Source organism: Silene latifolia, chromosome Y, assembly GCF_048544455.1.
Source record: "Silene latifolia isolate original U9 population chromosome Y, ASM4854445v1, whole genome shotgun sequence".
Lineage (NCBI taxonomy): Eukaryota > Viridiplantae > Streptophyta > Magnoliopsida > Caryophyllales > Caryophyllaceae > Silene > Silene latifolia.
This window is the reverse complement of record NC_133538.1, coordinates 37,867,603-37,885,421: the sequence shown is the minus strand read 5'-3', so window position 1 is coordinate 37,885,421 and position 17,819 is coordinate 37,867,603. Positions and strand designations below refer to the sequence as shown.

The 17,819-nt window shown below is 34.5% G+C and overlaps 1 protein-coding gene across 1 annotated transcript; it reads right to left on the bottom strand.

Moving 5' to 3' along the window:
• Positions 1–2,023: 2,023 nt before the first annotated feature.
• Positions 2,024–5,468, bottom strand: LOC141627869 (uncharacterized). The gene is made up of 6 exons (XM_074441075.1): positions 4,703–5,468; positions 4,302–4,387; positions 3,882–4,160; positions 3,516–3,773; positions 2,541–3,268; positions 2,024–2,432 (listed from the first exon to the last, which is right to left on the bottom strand). Exons 1-6 carry the CDS (start codon positions 5,466–5,468, stop codon positions 2,024–2,026), a joined length of 2,526 nt encoding a protein of 841 aa, XP_074297176.1.
• Positions 5,469–17,819: the final 12,351 nt, after the last annotated feature.

Genomic DNA, 17,819 nt, shown 5'->3' with positions numbered 1-17,819 from the left:
TAATAATAATAATAATAATAATAATAATAATAATAATAATAATAATATAGTTGTAAATTAAGCTCATGTTGATAGAATTGCTCGGGATTGAATATTCAAGAACATGAGTAAATAACGTATTAATAAATGTACCATTTGAATAATTGAGATAGTTTTGAAGCACTTGCCAAATGTTTAATAACTATAATAAAAATAATAATTTTGATTTAAATAGCAAACAATACAAAAATAGTACGTAAATCCCGACAATTTATTTCTATATAATTATGATAAAAAAAATTACAACCGAACTATATTGCATTATTATACAAATTTGCTACCTCCATTGCGATCATTAATATTCCTATGATTAAATATCTTTTACAAAAAATATAAAAGCTAAACAAATAAATGAAACGGAAAAAAAAAGTATATAAAACTCTCTTTCTATTTCACTCATTTTCATTTGACCCAATTTGAACACCACATATATCCCTCATTAGGGATGTCATTGGGGCGGAGCCGTGGTTGATATAGGCTCCCCCATATCCGTACCCACCAAGTAATTCTCATATCGGTACCGCCCCACCACCCACGGCGGGTACATGTTTCCGTACCCGCCCCACTGAGTGAAAATCTAGAGCCGTACCCGCCCTGTTTACCTACCAACCACCTATGTTATAATTTTTATCAATATTTTTTTTAAATAAAATGTACTTTAATGACTATAAATATCCGTAAATTTTCATATTTATAATCCTATTTTAAGATTTTCAATAATAAAATCAATAAAGAATATTATAGAAAGTCATGATAATATACTAAGTATATTTTTTTTAACAATTGGTGGGTAAGCGGGTATTTGGTGGGTATGACGTAAAACTCATCCCCGCCCACCACCTAAACGGTGAAATTTTTGTACCCGCACCGCCATCAACTAAAGTTGTACCCATACCAGCCCCAACTGATGCGGGGCAGTACCCGCTGGCATCCCTCATTCCCTATTAATTCAAATCTTTATTTTTAGTGTAACCAAATTCAACCCATTTACTTTTAAAGCCCAATTATAACCAATAGCCTTATAGCCCCCCAAATATATTCCCCACACTAATTGTCTCACATTTAAGTATTTAACCTAATTCCTTCTTTGTCGTCACTCATAATCTCACATCTCCCTCACCACCTAATTTTCTATCCCAATCTACACTCTCACATCTCCCTCACTACCGTCGGCTCCCTCCTCTCACTCACCCCCTTTCAAATATTTTATTAACTCCATCTTTGCATCTAACACTCTATTAAATCATACAAATAACATTCTTTTATATATTTATTTATGTACCACATGAAATACTACTCCATGATATTTCTTTCTAATGTATCGATTTTTTGACTCTATGAAATCTATACTTATTATTCTGAGATTTTTAACTACTCTTGGTGTATTAAATAGCGCATATTTAGATTTTTTTGGTATCAAAGGTGTTTTTTTTTTCGATTTTAACTATTTTAGTTGGAGTTAATGTATTGTATTTTAATTTTGAGGTCATACAGATCTGATGTGGATTTTTAAAAGTATAATTTTCGTAATTTTTTAATTTATTCAGAATATTTTTGTAAATTTGTAACTTTTCAATTTGTACTTTCTTGATGTTAAGAATTTATTTGTAAATATTATATGGATTTGTAATTTTGTATAGTTGATTTCATGTATTTCTATATTTGATAGTATTGTAGCTGTAGAAATTAAGGAGCTGTACCAATTTTTGTGTTTTTTTCATTTAAAAACATTAAAAACAATATGTTCGTATCAATAGTTCAATACACAGTATTATTTTGGAGAATTTTTTCGAATAATTAAAGATGCAGCATAATTAACGATATAATGTTCACTAATTAATGAAATTAAACCATATGAAACCTTAAAAATTATAAACTGGGGAGAGGGTAATTAATTCTTGTGAGAAAATGGTGGGGTCCCTTATGAAATAAAAGATTTTTAACTCTCTAAAAATAAGGAACCAATCAGAAAGCTTTAAACGCTTCAGCTTTTATAGATAGGGGATACTTGCCAAGCTAAGAAACGACATTTAAGCAGGCAGCCAATTTGCTGAAACACAATTTCAGGTCTTGTAACAGCTCCTTCAAGTCTAGCCTTGTTCCTCTGATTCCAAATAGCATAGCACAAGGCTTTAATCCATACAATAGTAACCCGTTTCTTGATTTTTGCCCAAGGTTTAGCTTGGATCCAGGCTAGCAGATTGGTTGCAGGCAGCCACAACTGCAATTTCAGACTGAGAAGCTTGATCAGTTGCCTGGTATAGCAACACTGATTGAACAAGTGACTATGAGTCTCAGTATCTGTACCACAAAGGAAGCATGTATCTTCAACAGTATTCCCCAACATGAGTAACTTGTCTTTAAGTTGCAAGGCTTCACGAGCAATTAGCCAACTGATAAAAGAGTGTTTGGGAATGCGCTAGGAATTCCAGATCACTCTATCCCAAGTAATAGCAAGTTGTTTCTGTCTAATCCACTGATAACCACTTCTAACAAAATACCCAGAAGGACAAGCCAACCACAGACCAGAAGGGGAGAAGCTTGCATTGAACTTGTCTCTAACTTTACAGATAGTCTTCCAGGACCAAGGAGAATCATTTTTAGGTGTATAAGCAGACCAAGGCACACCTTTCATATAAATATGATGTACCCATTGCACCCACAAGCTATCTTGATTAGAATATATCCACCAAGATAACTTGCAAATTGAAGCAAGATTCCAGGCAATGCTATGCCTTATTCCAAGTCCACTTTCATCTTTTGGTACACACATTTTATCCCAACTTACCAGGGGAGACCTAACATATTCAGATGTCCCGTCCCACACATAGTTTCTGCAGAGGGCATCAATTTTCCTCAAGACTCCCTTTGGCAGTATAAAGATAGATGCCCAATAAGTATACAAAGTAGTAAGAACAGCATTCACCAGGGTTAACCTACCAGCATAAGATAATTTCTTGGCAGCATAACCTGTAATTTTCTCAGTAACTTTCTCTATTAAGCATGAACAATTTTTAACTGAGATCCTGCCAGTAGAAATGGGTACACCCAAATACTTAAAAGGTAAAGACCCTTCAGAGAAGCCAGAGACTTGAAGAATATCAAGTTTAACACTAGAAGCAACACCATTAAAGTAAATGTTGGACTTCATAGAGTTCATTTGAAGACCAGTGGCAACAGAGAAGATGGCAAAGGCTCTAAGAAGAATCATGATGGAAGTAGTATCACCCTTTGAAAATAATAAAAGGTCATCAACAAACATGAGGTGATTTAACCTGAGTTGGCTGCAAAGGGGGTGAAATTTGAAAGGCAAAGTAGCAGTAACATGATTCAAGATCCTACTCAAATATTCCATTGTAATAGTGAAAAGGAGGAGGGGAGATAGGATCCCCCTGCCTTAAACCTTTTGCGCCCTTAAAATACCCAAAATTCTCTCCATTAAGGACCAATGAGTAGGAGGCAGATCTTACACAGACCATTACAAGATCAGTAAACTTAGTTGGGAACTTTAAAGCAATGAGCATTTGTTCCACAAAATCCCAATGCACTGAATCATAGGCTTTCTTGAGATCAATTTTCATCAGGCACCTAGGAGAGACAGTTTTCCTATTATAAAGCCTTACAATGTCCTGACAAATGAGGATATTTTCAGCAATACTTCTCCCTTTTACAAACCCACCTTGAGTTTTACTGACTATATCAGGCAAGATAGCAGAGAGCCTAGTGCATAGAAGCTTAGAGATGACTTTGTACAAAACATTGCAGCAAGATATAGGTCAAAATTGAGTGACATTTTGAGGATTTTCAATTTTTGGTATCAAAGTAATGAAGGTATGATTCACCTGTTGAAGCAGCTTGCCAGACTGAAAAAAATCTAAGATGGCATCACACACCTCATCTCCAATGACTGACCAAGAATCCTTAAAGAAAGCACTAGAAAAGCCATCAGGTCCAGGGGCCTTGTGGTTAGGAATAGAAAAAATGGCATCCTTAATTTCCTTCTTTGTGACAGGAGCCAGCAGGATAGTGTGATGATCTGTATTACACACAGGTCCCTGTTGTACCACAGAGGTGGAAACCTTTGTAATATTTCCATCTGTCCCAAGCAGCCCTTCATAAAACTGTAAATAAAACATTTTGAATATGAGATCCATCAGTATGAACTATTCCTTGGGTATCTTCAATGAGAAATATCTTGTTCTTTGCACTTCTTCCTCTCAGGAGACTATGGAATACTTAGTGTTATTGTCCCCCTGATTCACCCAAGTTGCTGTAGTTTTTTGAATGAGAAAGCTAGCACAAGCAGCTTGAAGTTCTCTATAAACACCAGCAGCTTCTCTTTCTTTGACTAGCAGAATAGGGTCTCTAGGATTAATTCTCAGTTAGTCTTGAATATTATCCAAAACCTTCCAAGCATGAACAACGCTATTCTCTATATCAGCAAATAAACTCTTATTTAAAACTTTCAGAGGTCTTTTGTGGCTCTTTAATTTCATAACAACTTTGAACATCTTAGTCCCCTGCCGAGACTTATTCCAGTGGTTTATAATGCAAGGTTTGAACTCTGCCACTTGGCTCCATATGTTAAAGTACTTAAAGCTCTTTCTCCCCTTCATATGATTAGCAGGCTCTTAAATAATGCAAGGTGTGTGATAAAAAATACCCTCATTATAAAAATGAACATAAGAGTTGCATCTGTGCTGAAGCCAATGAATATTAACTAGAACCATGTCAAGCCTGGAATAAACCCTTGTCTGTGGTTTTTGCTTATTATTCCAAGTGTAATAGGAACTAGCAGCAGGGCTGTCCATCAGCTGGCAGTAATCAAGACACTTCCGAAAATCTACCATTTCCTCATCAGATGATTGACCCCCAAGTCTCTCAGAAGGTCTTAACACACAGTTAAAGTCCCTACAAAGGATCCAGGGATCATGGATATGATCAGAAAAAGAACATAAATCATGCCATAAACTTTTCCTATCAGTGGTGTCATTAAAGGCATAAATCATGGTGCAGAAGAAATGGAATTGTGAGCTAATTTCAGTAACCTTCATATGAATAGCCTGGGGAATGTAATGGACAAAATGAACATAGAAAAGTGATGGATTCCATAGTACCCACACTCTCCCACCAGGATGGTAAGTTGAATTAGTAGAAAGAGACCAACCATCGCAAACATTTAATCTTACTGTATTTAGAGACAAAGGTTTTACCTTTGTCTCAAGGAGACCAAATAAACCCACCATATGAGTATGAATGAACCACTTCACCTGTTTTTGCTTAGATGGGTTATTTAATCCCCTAACATTCCAGAATCCGATGTTATGCATTACTCCCAGAAGGGAGTAAAGCATTACCATTTGTACCAACACCAACCCTTGGAGTATTACTAGATAAAACACTTCCAACACCAGCTTTGGAGGGTGCATTATTAAGTGCATCCTGGAAGGTATATTGACTAAGAGTGGTAGAATTTTTACCAGCTCTGATTATCTCTTGCCTGCTGAGAGTGATAGTTGGACGTGCATGAGTTTGAACATATTTATCATCCCTGGACCAAGAAACCTGTAGTTTGTGCTAAATTTCCTCAGGTGTCTTGGTCACTGCAGGAGTCTCAGACACAATAACAGTAGAGGATACATGGACAGTGGGTTGAACAACAGAAGGCACAACTATCTTCTTAGGAACCCATTTCTGACTGATAGGGGCAGGTTTGGGAGCCATTTTCTGCTTAGGTTTCCTGCAATGCACACTCTCATGACCACCCTCCCCCCTCCCACACCCCACATTCTGTGCATAATATGGGATTCCACTCACATTCCACATCAAACTTAACCTCCTGTGATACTTCATCTAAAAATTTCACAAAATCAGGGAGTTTTTTGCCAAATGGTACCTCAATCAAAACATGAGCAAACCCCAATCTAGTCTTATCCATTGTTGAAGTATCACTACAAATATATTTCCCAACTAAGTCTGCAATTCGAGGAAGGCATTTGCCCCAAAATTTTAGAGGCAAACCCCACAACTTAATCCATACAGGCACAGACTTAACATTGTCTTTTGTTAACTCAACATTTGCAGTCCAGTTCCTAACAATCAGGGGCTTGTTATCAAACAAGAAATGACCCTGTTTGAGGACAGCCTCCTTACTCTACTCATTCATGAAACGAACAAGAAAAATACCACTGGGAAGAAAAGCTACCTTGTCAATTGAATAGTTCACCCAAATCTTCCGTATAAAGCCCTCCACAACCTCCGGAGGTGGATTAGCTCCAAGAATGAAACAGTATACTGAAGGTTTCAATTAGTTGAGTTCATCACGTACGTCTTCAACAGTAAACTGTAGCATCTCCTTTGGTTCCTCAGGAATAGGGTCCAAAACCTGCTTCTTTTTCCCCTGGACAATTCATTCGTCACCATTCTCATCCACTTCAACAGATTCAAGGTCAAAAGAAGCCAGACCCACAATCTCGTTGACATTATTCTCTTTATTCACCTCTGATGGCTAAGGCCCTGTCTTTTTTTGGTTATTTGGTAAAATAGACGAACTTTTTTGGTTTTTTGTTGCAGAATTTGATCTAGACGAGGAAGATCTCGCCATTATTGTCATGACGGCACACTCAAAACAAGGAAAAGAAACCTAACTTTTAGAGCTTTTTTCTCTCTACTTTCTCTCTCTTCATTTTTTCAAGGGTTGAATCTTTAGTTTTTGTTTCCCTAAAATATGGGGTTTTATTTTAATTTTTAGTTTTATTTATTTTAAATTATTATTTATTTTATTTTGGAAAAATAAAACAACTTTTCTTTTTCTCTCTTTAAAAATTTTCTTTTTAGGAAAAAAAGTACATTTGTGATCTAATGTAGAAATTTAAGTGTCACCTTCTACCTCGAGTCTTTTCATCAATTTCCAAACAACACAGAGTAAGCACAAATATGTCAATAAAACAAGTAAAATCACTCTTATAGTTAATCTCATAACTACGTTCTCAAAACTTATTGCTAACAATTGTCAAATAACTGTCATTTACATCAAGTGTCTAACTAAATATAGAGCCATCCTAGTCCTTTTTGAGTTGAATAAGTAAATATGAGCATATGTCATTTTTATTAGTCACTTGTTCTACTTTTTACCCTTAACTAGTAGAATATACTTGAAATACTTTAGAGCGTATCTCTTTAGTGTAGATCAATCGACCTCTTAGAGTCAGCCTGAACGAGGGCGTGCATTTGACCATTTTATCAACCTCTGTGGTGTGATAATTCCTTGATCGCCGTGTCTCTAGCTAGGTGACCTCTAGGTTTGGAGATTCTATGATTTTACCTGATTTGTCAAATTTTTCATATTTCATATGACTACCAATCTAAATGAGCACAACTCTCTATCCTTCTACAAGATATGTCAATTTCCCATACTTCAAATGATTACCAAATGAGGAGAAATTGCTTTCTACCAAATTTTTCAATTTCTCATATCTCAAATGACTACCAGATGAGCACAAACTCATATGATCGGCCATTTAATCAAATATTGTCAACCATTCCCGTTGATGCTACAAAACTAGCTCAAAAATGTTCAAATCAAATTCGTAGTACACTCGTGCCTAAACATATCAAATTAAATAAGACACGGTAGCGCGCAGTCCGTGCTGTTTTATAGGTGACCACTAGTCCCTTAGAATTAATTTAAGATGTGAGTCCAAGTACCAATACAAGCTCAAAAATACTCACACTAAAGACTCTCATAAGTCGACAAAAATTCCAGTCAAACTTGAAATCAACTCCAGTGACAAAAGTTTCAAAAATTCAAAGAGAAAAATTATGATCTCAAAGAGATACGAATCCAGTGTCAAAAGACATGAAAAAACAAAAAACAAAAAAATTCCGCCTAGTTGCAATCAAATCCAGCATCAAAAGTCTAAAAATTCTTAAGACAACAAAATTCCAGCCAAAAATTGCAGAATAGTCATCTATCATTTCTTAGAAAATTACAATTCAAATTCCAGAGTAGTCATTTCTCCTTTCTCAGACGAGTTAATACACACTTAGATTGTCTCCATTCCTCTTAGGACGATCCTTTCATTCACTTAGGTGAGTGAGAGAGGCACACAGGTCTCCAGTGTCTTCTAACACCATAGAACCTTCTACTCTACTCCATCTATCACCCTCGTTTAACATATAAGAATTCGGGGGATGTACACTAAACCTATACGGTCACAAAAGTATTTTGTTTCTATAGTATTAGTTTTGCGTAATTAGCAGAACTTGTTACTGTAAAGATGGTAAAACTCATCAAAAATATAACTCAAATTCATAGGTCAAATGAAAATTGTAATACTACGGTTTTCCTAAGCCTGGTACTCGGCCGAGTATGGCCTACTCGGTCGAGTAAAGTGTGTTGTGTATCCTATTTGACTACTGCCCAGGAACACTCGGCCGAGTATACTCTATACTCGACCGAGTATCCGGTCTGACGGGTGTTATTTTCCGTGGTTTGGTTAAGGTGATTAGAGATTATATAAATTATGTTTACAGTTTCTAAATCATTTTTACCAAAACCTAACGATGTTAATCTCTCTGTCTAATCACCCTAATCACTCTCAAGGCTAATTGGCCGATCGCAAGTCTACACTTCCGTCTTTTGTCTCGATTTCGTTGGTGAGTCTCTGGTGCTTTGTAATCAGTTAATAGATTGTCTTTAGGGTTTTGTCCTAATGATTGTTTTAGGTTAATTTGGGGATTGTTGATTATAATTGTTGTAGGTCACAATGTGGTATTTGCTATGCACATTGTATGATTGATTGCAGCATAGCGGATTACGAAAAGGTAGGATTTCCCTATTCAGTTCCTGTTTAATTGATTTAAGTTTGTATTGCGATTATGGTAATTGTTGTTGTGATTATCTGTTGTTGTTGGAGTATTGGAGTTGGTGGTGGTGTTGTGGTGATTGATGATGATGGTTCGCGAGGTGCATCCTCGGCTGGGTGGAGTCACTTGCGGGAGTGGCTTCACGCCCTAGTTTCGCCCTCCGTGGAACCCGCCATGGGAGGGGATGTGCACATTAATAGGACAGGGTTATCACTCGTTGATGAGCGGGGTTTAGATGGGGATTGGCTGCGGTCCCCCCACTGGCGGCGAGGATTACCTGTTGCGATGGGTAATCTGGCAGGGCTACACACCTCGGTGTGTAGTCAGTGATTGTGTGTGATTGGGAGACGGAGGTGGATGTTGATCAGCTGATTACCTTATCATACTTGTCTTACTTTGATTATGCAGTAACCGACCCCGTATTGTTGTTTTGTAAAACCTGCGGTGATCTATTCGGGGATGGTGAGCAGATTATGACAGGTAATGCAGATGTTTAGCTATGGGACAGTCATGAGGAGTCATCACTCGAGTCTAGCTTCCGCCGTCAAGAGACTTAGATTGCATTCTTTGTAGTTGTTAGACCCTTCACAGTTATACTTTGGTTTGGTTTTGGAATCATGTAATCACTAACTCTTTATACTTTAATAAAGGTTGTTTGGGATTGGTAACTTTGATATACTAACCTCGGAAAACCGAGATGGTAACAGTCTTTTATGCTAGGGTAGTCCTTGGTAAGGTACCTTGGTATGAGGGGGTGTTACAAAGTGGTATCAGAGTCGACGATTCTGGCACCTAAAACTAATGAACCCAATGAACTTAGGGAGTCTAAATAAAATGAACCCGGGGAGAGTTGTTTGGAACTACCGCAAAGACTTGGGAGACGTCTCGAATTCGCATTAAGGCCCTTAAGATCTCAAGCCGGTCACATGGGGGGAAACTGTTGTATGTTTGAGTCATGTATGTTTGATACCTATAACGTGAATCTTGTGAAGTTGTTGGAAGAATGGTGAAAGTGTTGGAACGTGGTAATATATGAAGGATGAATTGTGAATCTGTATACGATAGATCTTGAGCATGATATATGTCGAGCATGTTCCTTGTTTAGTACATGGCTTTCAAAATAGTAGTGGTTCATGTGTATATGATCATGATGATGTTAATGTTTGGTCTGTTGGTAGTAGCATGTGATTAAGGGCATGCGTCTATATATATGAATGTCGTGTTTAATTTTCATGTGGGTATGATAAAGTTCACTTATGTACTGGTTTTTAGAAGTATCGAGTTGTTAATATTTGCTTTATTCATGTTCAAGTTGTTTTGTTTAGAAAATTTGATTTGTATGAAGATCGATTACGGAAGGGTTGTCTTAAAATTGTCATAAGTTTAGTTCTAGAAATTATATTGCTTTAATTCCAATTGGATGTGATAGCTTGTCTTCTTACGATTCTAACGATAGGTCACACGCCCAAAATGACCAAGTAACGAGTGAGATATGACTATTTTACGAAAACTGGACGGTGTTGAGAACTGTGCCGATACTCGACCGAGTATGCCCTACTCGGCCGAGTATCTTTCATACTCGACCGAGTATTCCATATTCGGCCGATTATTCTTCCTGTGATAATTCTGTTCAGCTTCTGGTGTCGTGAACTCGGCCGAGTAGTCTCATTACTCGACCAAGTACACTGTACTCGACCTAGTATGCTATGTACTCGACCGAGTACCTCTGTTGGCGGTCGTTTTAAGTCGGTGGCTATATTTTCACCTTAATTTTGAGTCGGTGGCTATGTTCTTACATTTATTTTGAGTCGTGGGGTATGTGCATACGTATGTTTTGAGTCTTAACGCATTCTTTTATATATGCGACGGTCTTGATACGTAAGTTACCGGATGTTATGATATGGAGAATGTCGGCTTATGAGGGATATGTGTTGGATAGGAAGGACATGAGTTATATATGGTTGTGAGGGATAGTGGGGAAAAAGGAAAGGGAAGAATGATGAGCTAATCGAGGTAAAGAGCATGTTTTGTGAGATATGATGAGTGATATAGTCGTGTGTTGAGTAATAGAAAAGTAAATGTATATGGGCAAGGGTGAAGTAAGTGTAAAGAAATGTGAGAATGAAATATTGGGTTGGAATATGAATAGTGACATAGTGGTATGTGTACGGATTTATGGAGAGAGACGGTTAGGATTGAGTTGCTTAAGGATATATGTAATGAAAGGTTGTTATAGAGGGATAGAGGAGAGGGGTATGTAGTGAACTTAGATGGAGTTATGTCGCGACGTCGATTTGTAGATAGTGACTGAGTTTGGGAGTTTGGATTATCATGAGGTGAGCCTAGTGTATAATTCTTTGGGCAATTAACGATATGAGGTGAATGGTTGGTTTGCTAGGGATACGAAAGGGAGATATAACTAATTAAAGGGTAACCGTTAGTTGTGGGGACTGTTGGGAAATGTGTCCTCAACAATGGTGCGATCACATGATTTAAATATCATTATTAAATCTCATATAAAGAATACGTAAGGGATGATTCAATTATATAGTCAACTGATCAACATTAATCGGTAACGATTGGCTTGCTAGAGTTTGACGTTACTGTCGTGGGACGGTGGTGGTCAGTTGATCCCTTAAGGTCACACCTAAAGGATGATGCCCTTATCTACAAAGTTGATTAACTGTATGACGATGCAAGTTGATCAATTCCTTAAAATTGAACAATTCGATTTGTGAGAGAGAATAAATATCTTATTGTAATGGGATTAAATAAGATTTATTTTAGTAATAAAATGCTTTGTTACTAAAATTATTTATTGTTTGAGAAACAATAGAGATAGGAATGAATGGTTAATTATAATTACAAGGTATTGTGAATTATAATCAAATGACCCATTTTATTTATGTGATCAAGTATCACTAGTCAATTTGTTGAATGTAATTTAATTAATTTATAAAATGATATTTATGTGATAAATATGCATTTAATTAATTAATAACATGTATCATACTATATGTGACATATTGTGTGATAAATGACAAATTGACAAAATAAAATGGTAGTCCATTTTATGTATATGGACCGAAATAATGGAGATGGAAGGTGTTAGTGGGTGAATTATTTTATGAGATAAAATGACCTAATCATGGCTAACCTACACTAGCTTACACACCTACACTAAGTAGACTTACATGCCTACAATTTGGGTAAATTATACCATGCACCCAGGAGTATGGTGTATGGTACTCCCTTTTCTTAATTTTTTTTCTTATAATAAATAAATTATAAATTTAATAAATTAGAAAATAATAAAAAATATATTATTATTCATAATTTTTATTCCTCTACAAATTGAGATCATATTTGATATATTTTGTTATTTATTTTATTTTTCCTCACATATTCACATAACGTAATTGACATATTCATATCATATCACATAATTTTTTTTCCTTCAATTATTTTGTATTATGCGATTTTGGTATGAAATTAAACATTCATGATTATTGTTCAATATATTTGAACAATTAAAGTCATATTCACTAAACTATAAATGTCATATTCACTAAAGTGAAAGTGAATATAATAGAACCATCAGATGAATATCACACCCTATAATACATATTCATCAAACTACACTGTCATATTCACTAAACTGAAAGTGAATATGATAGTGTCCTATTGTGAATATCGCACTTTAAAGCACATATTCATTAAACAATATTGTCATATTCACTAAATTTAAAATGAATATAATAGTGTCATATCGTGAATGTAACATTACGTAACACTTAAACTGAATATGACCGTCGTAACTTTTCTTAAAAATGGAAGTTAATTTTTGTTTTAAAATTTTAAAAGAAAAAAAATGTAAAAGAAGAAAAAAAGAAAAAAAAAAGGAGGAAGTTGAGGATGAGTGGGGAGTGGGGGGTTGGAGGGAGTATGTAGTATCCTACACATGGGTGTAGGATATAAGAATTGTGGGGAAGTGAAAAAGCATAAAGAAAAGATGCCATCCTTGGCATTTTGTCTCCTCAAAACCGTGCTCCTCTCCTCTTATTTGAGAATATGAGTTCTCTTATTTTCATTCATTCATTACCACATGCAAGTTCATGCATTATTCTTTTTCTCTCTTTATCTTCATCAAAACATGAGATTTTTGATCTAAATTGTTCATAAAAGATTACTAAAATTATTAATGTAATATATGAGTATTAGTAATCAATTTTAAGGTATACTATTAAATAAATATCTAGCACATATTGTTTAGTAGAGATATGGGATAGTCTTGGGTGCAATCAAGAGGAGAATCTCTACTTTGGAATTTTTGAATGTTCATCCATTATTGGAAAGCTCAAGAACTAACAAGAAGGAGATCTTGTTGGTGCCCATATGATGACCGAAATTCATATGGTGAGAATACGATTTCTTCTCTAATTTTGTTATTGTTTGCATGCATAAGATCACTTATTAATTTTATGACAAATTAAATTAAAACATATATGAGTATGTTAGTATATAGATCTACTTTTCCTTCAATCGGTATCAAGAGCCATGGTTGTTTGCATGCAAATCGGTTAAAAGTTTTTCCGAGTTATAAAGATTAACATATAAAACTTGTATAATTTGTGTTATTATGATATATCAAGAAATTAATTCATGAATGTTAAAATTTCTGGTCCTAAAATGTTTTAGGATATTTTGGTTAAATTTACGGATTTTTATTGTTCATATTATACTATAATGGCATTTAAATATGATTTTATGAGTAAAAATGTCATTTTCGGTCTAAAATTAGCTATACTTCGAATTTTCCAGTGATTTTTGTATATGTTGTCACATATAATATTTTGAGATAACCTGTAAATTTTCATTATTTTTGGACTTCTTATGCTCGAAAAATGGATTTTTCATTATTAAATTCGGATTTAGGTGAAAAATAGGTTAATATGAGATAAATTTCGAATCTGGTCATAGAAATTTAGTATGTTGTCACATGCAATTTTACAAGATGTGTGTAAAATAATAGGTTATAGTGAAGTCTTTTTGCATGATTTATGGATTTTTGAAGAAAAATAGCATAAATAGTGACATTATTAGTGAAAATTTAATAAAACATAATCTATGACTAAGGAAAAACGTCCAATGTTGCATTTTATTATCTTTTTCAGATCTAAAATTGAAAAGTTAATGTATATAAATTTTCACATGTTTTTATGATTATTTTGGTTAAAACCGATAAACCGCAACATTGTTTTTCCGGAAAAAATCGAAATTTTTAACCTAAGGTTTTGAATATTATGAGTGTCATGGTATTTTTCCAGAATGTTCGTGAGTTTAAATTTCAAATTTTGAATTTAATTGAAATTTTGTGATTTATTTGAAGTTTATAGCTTATTTTTGTAATTTTAAGTCCATTAATGAACAAATTTTATAAATATGAGTTAATTATGGTCAAATAATTAGTGAAGACTAAATTTTGAGTCCTAAGAGGTTAGGGTAATTAACTTATGCATAAATATGAATTTATGTAATTTTTGTGATTATAAAATGTTGAAATCACGCAAACCGTAAAAACCGAGTAATATACGATATTGGCTAATTAAAGGCGATTTAGCATAAAATTGGGCATGTTCATACATATTATAATGCTGCATTTTCTTTATGATTGTCATAATTTTAATTTATGTAATTTTTACTTAGTATGGGCTTAGTTTTTAATTGGTATTTCCCGAAATGTATGGGAATATCGATTCGGTTATAATTTTATTGTGATCTCGTATCACCGTTTTTTAATTTAATAGATTTATTTTTATTTTAGTTACAAATGTATAATAGGAAATTATGTAATTTATTATGTAATTTTATTCATCTCGGAGTTCCCAAAGACGGATTTCTTCAAGTTGGCGATACATAAAGACGGTGTTACCTCGAGATGCGTGCCACAACCGAAATTCAAGGGACCAATGGAGTTGGTTTCCGAATATGTAATAGTTAAATAGTTTTTCTATTTCAGGAAGGCCATACTAGGATTTATTTTTATGTTTTGCATTTTATTTATATGTCACATGCATCGCTAAATCGCCATAACTAAAACATGCATCTTCTTTCATCGAGTTTATCGACCGTGTCAATTAGAATTATCGTAGTTCACCGCTTTAGTTCACTTAAAACGTGATAGATAATAAATTGACATGACCTCTCGCTAAAACAATTAATTGAGACATAGCCTTACCAAATAGTAGAAACCATGAAAACCTATTTCGCGAGGGAGTGCACTCGGCCCTACCGGGGTACAAACCTTGTTACGTAGGGGAAGTGGGTGATAAATGTCTATCCACCGAGTTCATATTGATAAGGGTTTCATCGTCCATACCGTGCCTAAATTGATGTGGATTTGGATCATGGACACATTTATTCGAAATTTGGATTGAACTCAACAAAAGTTTTTCGATAAGGGTTTCATCGGCCATACCGTGCCCTTGTCGGATGTGTTTTGGGCTATAGATAATTATTAGAGTAATTTTATCGACCAAGAGTTCTAAAAGTAGAATCGATTAAAACGTTAATCCACCGAGTTATATTGATAAGGGTTTCATCGGCCATACCGTGCCTAAGTCGATATGAATTTGGGTCTTGGAATCATTTATCATAGTTGGGTAGAGGTCACTATGTAAATGCTTTACTTGTTGTTTACAAGTATTATTAAAACGATAAATGTTAAGTTTTCCACTATTCCGTTGTTATATTATTCTATTTCTTTACCACAATTCATATACGATATCATTTCGATTCAAAACTCCATTAAAACATCGTATCTAAAGACAAAATTTGAATTTTATTCTAAAGACCTCGAATTAACCATTGCTAAGGATCTCTTACAAAGAGTATAGATTAAAGTTATTCATTATCAAACAGGTTTTTGATTCTAGACTAACACATCTACTTACAATGGATTGTTTTTCATGTACTTAAATGAATTAAGTACCTTGAAGCGATAAATTGTTTTGGTAATTAAGTTTTGTCAAGAATTCGTAATTGACCAAAATAACACAACCACTTCAATGAAAGTTTTAAGACTAAAACGAACAAATGAAGAGTGATCTTCATGAATTCAATTTTGCTTCTCAAAACAAAGACTCATTGAATTAAGTGGGAGCATTCTCTTAAACTGTTAAGATGAGGACGAGGTTCAAGAAGTAAAGATTATAATGGAATTGATACAAGGTAATGTTAAAGGTAAAGTTATTGAGAATGACGATACTAAACCTATCAATCCCAACCGATATAGTTTCCATTGTCTTAAAATGTTGGACACTAGAAAGGAAACTACCCCAAATAATTGAAGAATCAACAAGTTAGTTGTGGGACATCTAATGGGATCTTCTTCTTTAAATGTTTATTTGATTAAACATAAATTTTGCTAGTACTACTTCGTCAATATTAGAAACCGGTGGTGGTTTTCATCATTATGTTTGATACATAGGATGATTAGAATATGACGACTAGCAACAATGAAGTCGAGAGATAGAGTAATTGTGTACTCAATCTAGTTTTTGGATTTAAAGTTGTACTTAATTATGACTATTAAGTGCATAAACTCTAAATAAGAATATAAACTTGTTAAGATACAAAAGAGGTTTTGACTTTTGTGACCCTATACACCACGATTTGATGTATGGCTAGCCCATCATCAAGGTGAGTATATTCTAAACCAAACTAGAATGATATATCATGTAGATGATGTAAGACTCAAATTGGTAACCCAAGATTAAACCTTAAATTTTGGAATGATGAACGCAAAGAGTTATCGAGTACTCTTGAAACCATTAGATTGTTAATGGTATATGCGTATCTTGTATTCAAAGCAAGATGTCTCGTGCGTTTTGGTTGAAAAGGAGATCGAGATTGTAAATCATTGATCCAAAATAGGTTGATCATTTTCTTTTACCAACGATTTAAGTTGACACTAATATGTTCACTTAATAAGGTAAATAGAGAAATCTTTGAAGAAGTTCAAAGTATTCAAAGAATCACGATTTAGTCGTGATGGGATTATCAAAGTGAAGACTTTGATATAAGCCAAAGGAAATGTGATATAATATCACAAGTTAATCTCTCTTAACACACATTATGGGACAATGTGTGGTTGGATAAGAAATCAAACGCTATTCGATATGGTTTGGACTTCGATCAAGTTACTTTGAGTTACTTGATCCCTTGGGGATTTTATCATTTTGTCTAAATTATTTTTCCACTAAATCTAAACGAATCATATGAGATATGTACCATGTTTGTAAGTTTTCACAAGAAACAAATGCTCATTTTTCCCTTTTCAATCATCACGAGTACGACGGGTTTGCGGCTCGTGAAGCTGTCTTTCTAAAATACAAGTTTATTTCTAGAAGACAGAGTGGGAGAAATTATTCAAGAGCCACAAAGAATGCCACCGAGAATGTTATGTCGCAAGAAACTGGTCTTTCTTGGCTACATGAGACGTTTTGCGTAAGATGTTGTTTCTTTAAAACCTAGGAGGTTAAATTCGTCAATTGTTAAAGATGATGAATTCATTTTACTTTTAAGAAAGTAAAGAACTTACAAAGAAATTGTTTGATTCCAAGTTGATTACTTCTAGAAAGTAATGAACATATGACTTACATAAGAGTGTTTAAGTCACAACTCAATACAAAGCTTAGAGCCATGAAAATCCGAAACAAAAGGGCTTGATTAGTGAGAAAGGGTTCTGCACTAATAAAGAGAGATTTCAAAGCAAGATTGGTTGCAAAGGGTTTTGCACTAATTGAAATGCTTAAGTCTATTTGAATCTTCTTAGGGATTTTGTTTCATTATGAGGATACGCACACATCATGTGAATCTAAAACCCACTTCTTCAAGAGAAGGAATGTATT

Coding starts and splice junctions, on each gene's coding strand:
- LOC141627869 (XM_074441075.1), bottom strand. CDS start 5,468: ATGCACCCTCCAAAGCTGGTGTTGGAAGTGTTTTATCTAGTAATACTC. Junction 4,388..4,702: donor TGTTCATTTTTATAATGAGG/GTATTTTTTATC, acceptor CTATTCTGCTAG/TCAAAGAAAGAGAAGCTGCT. Junction 3,774..3,881: donor CTGGCAAGCTGCTTCAACAG/GTGAATCATACC, acceptor GTCATCTCTAAG/CTTCTATGCACTAGGCTCTC.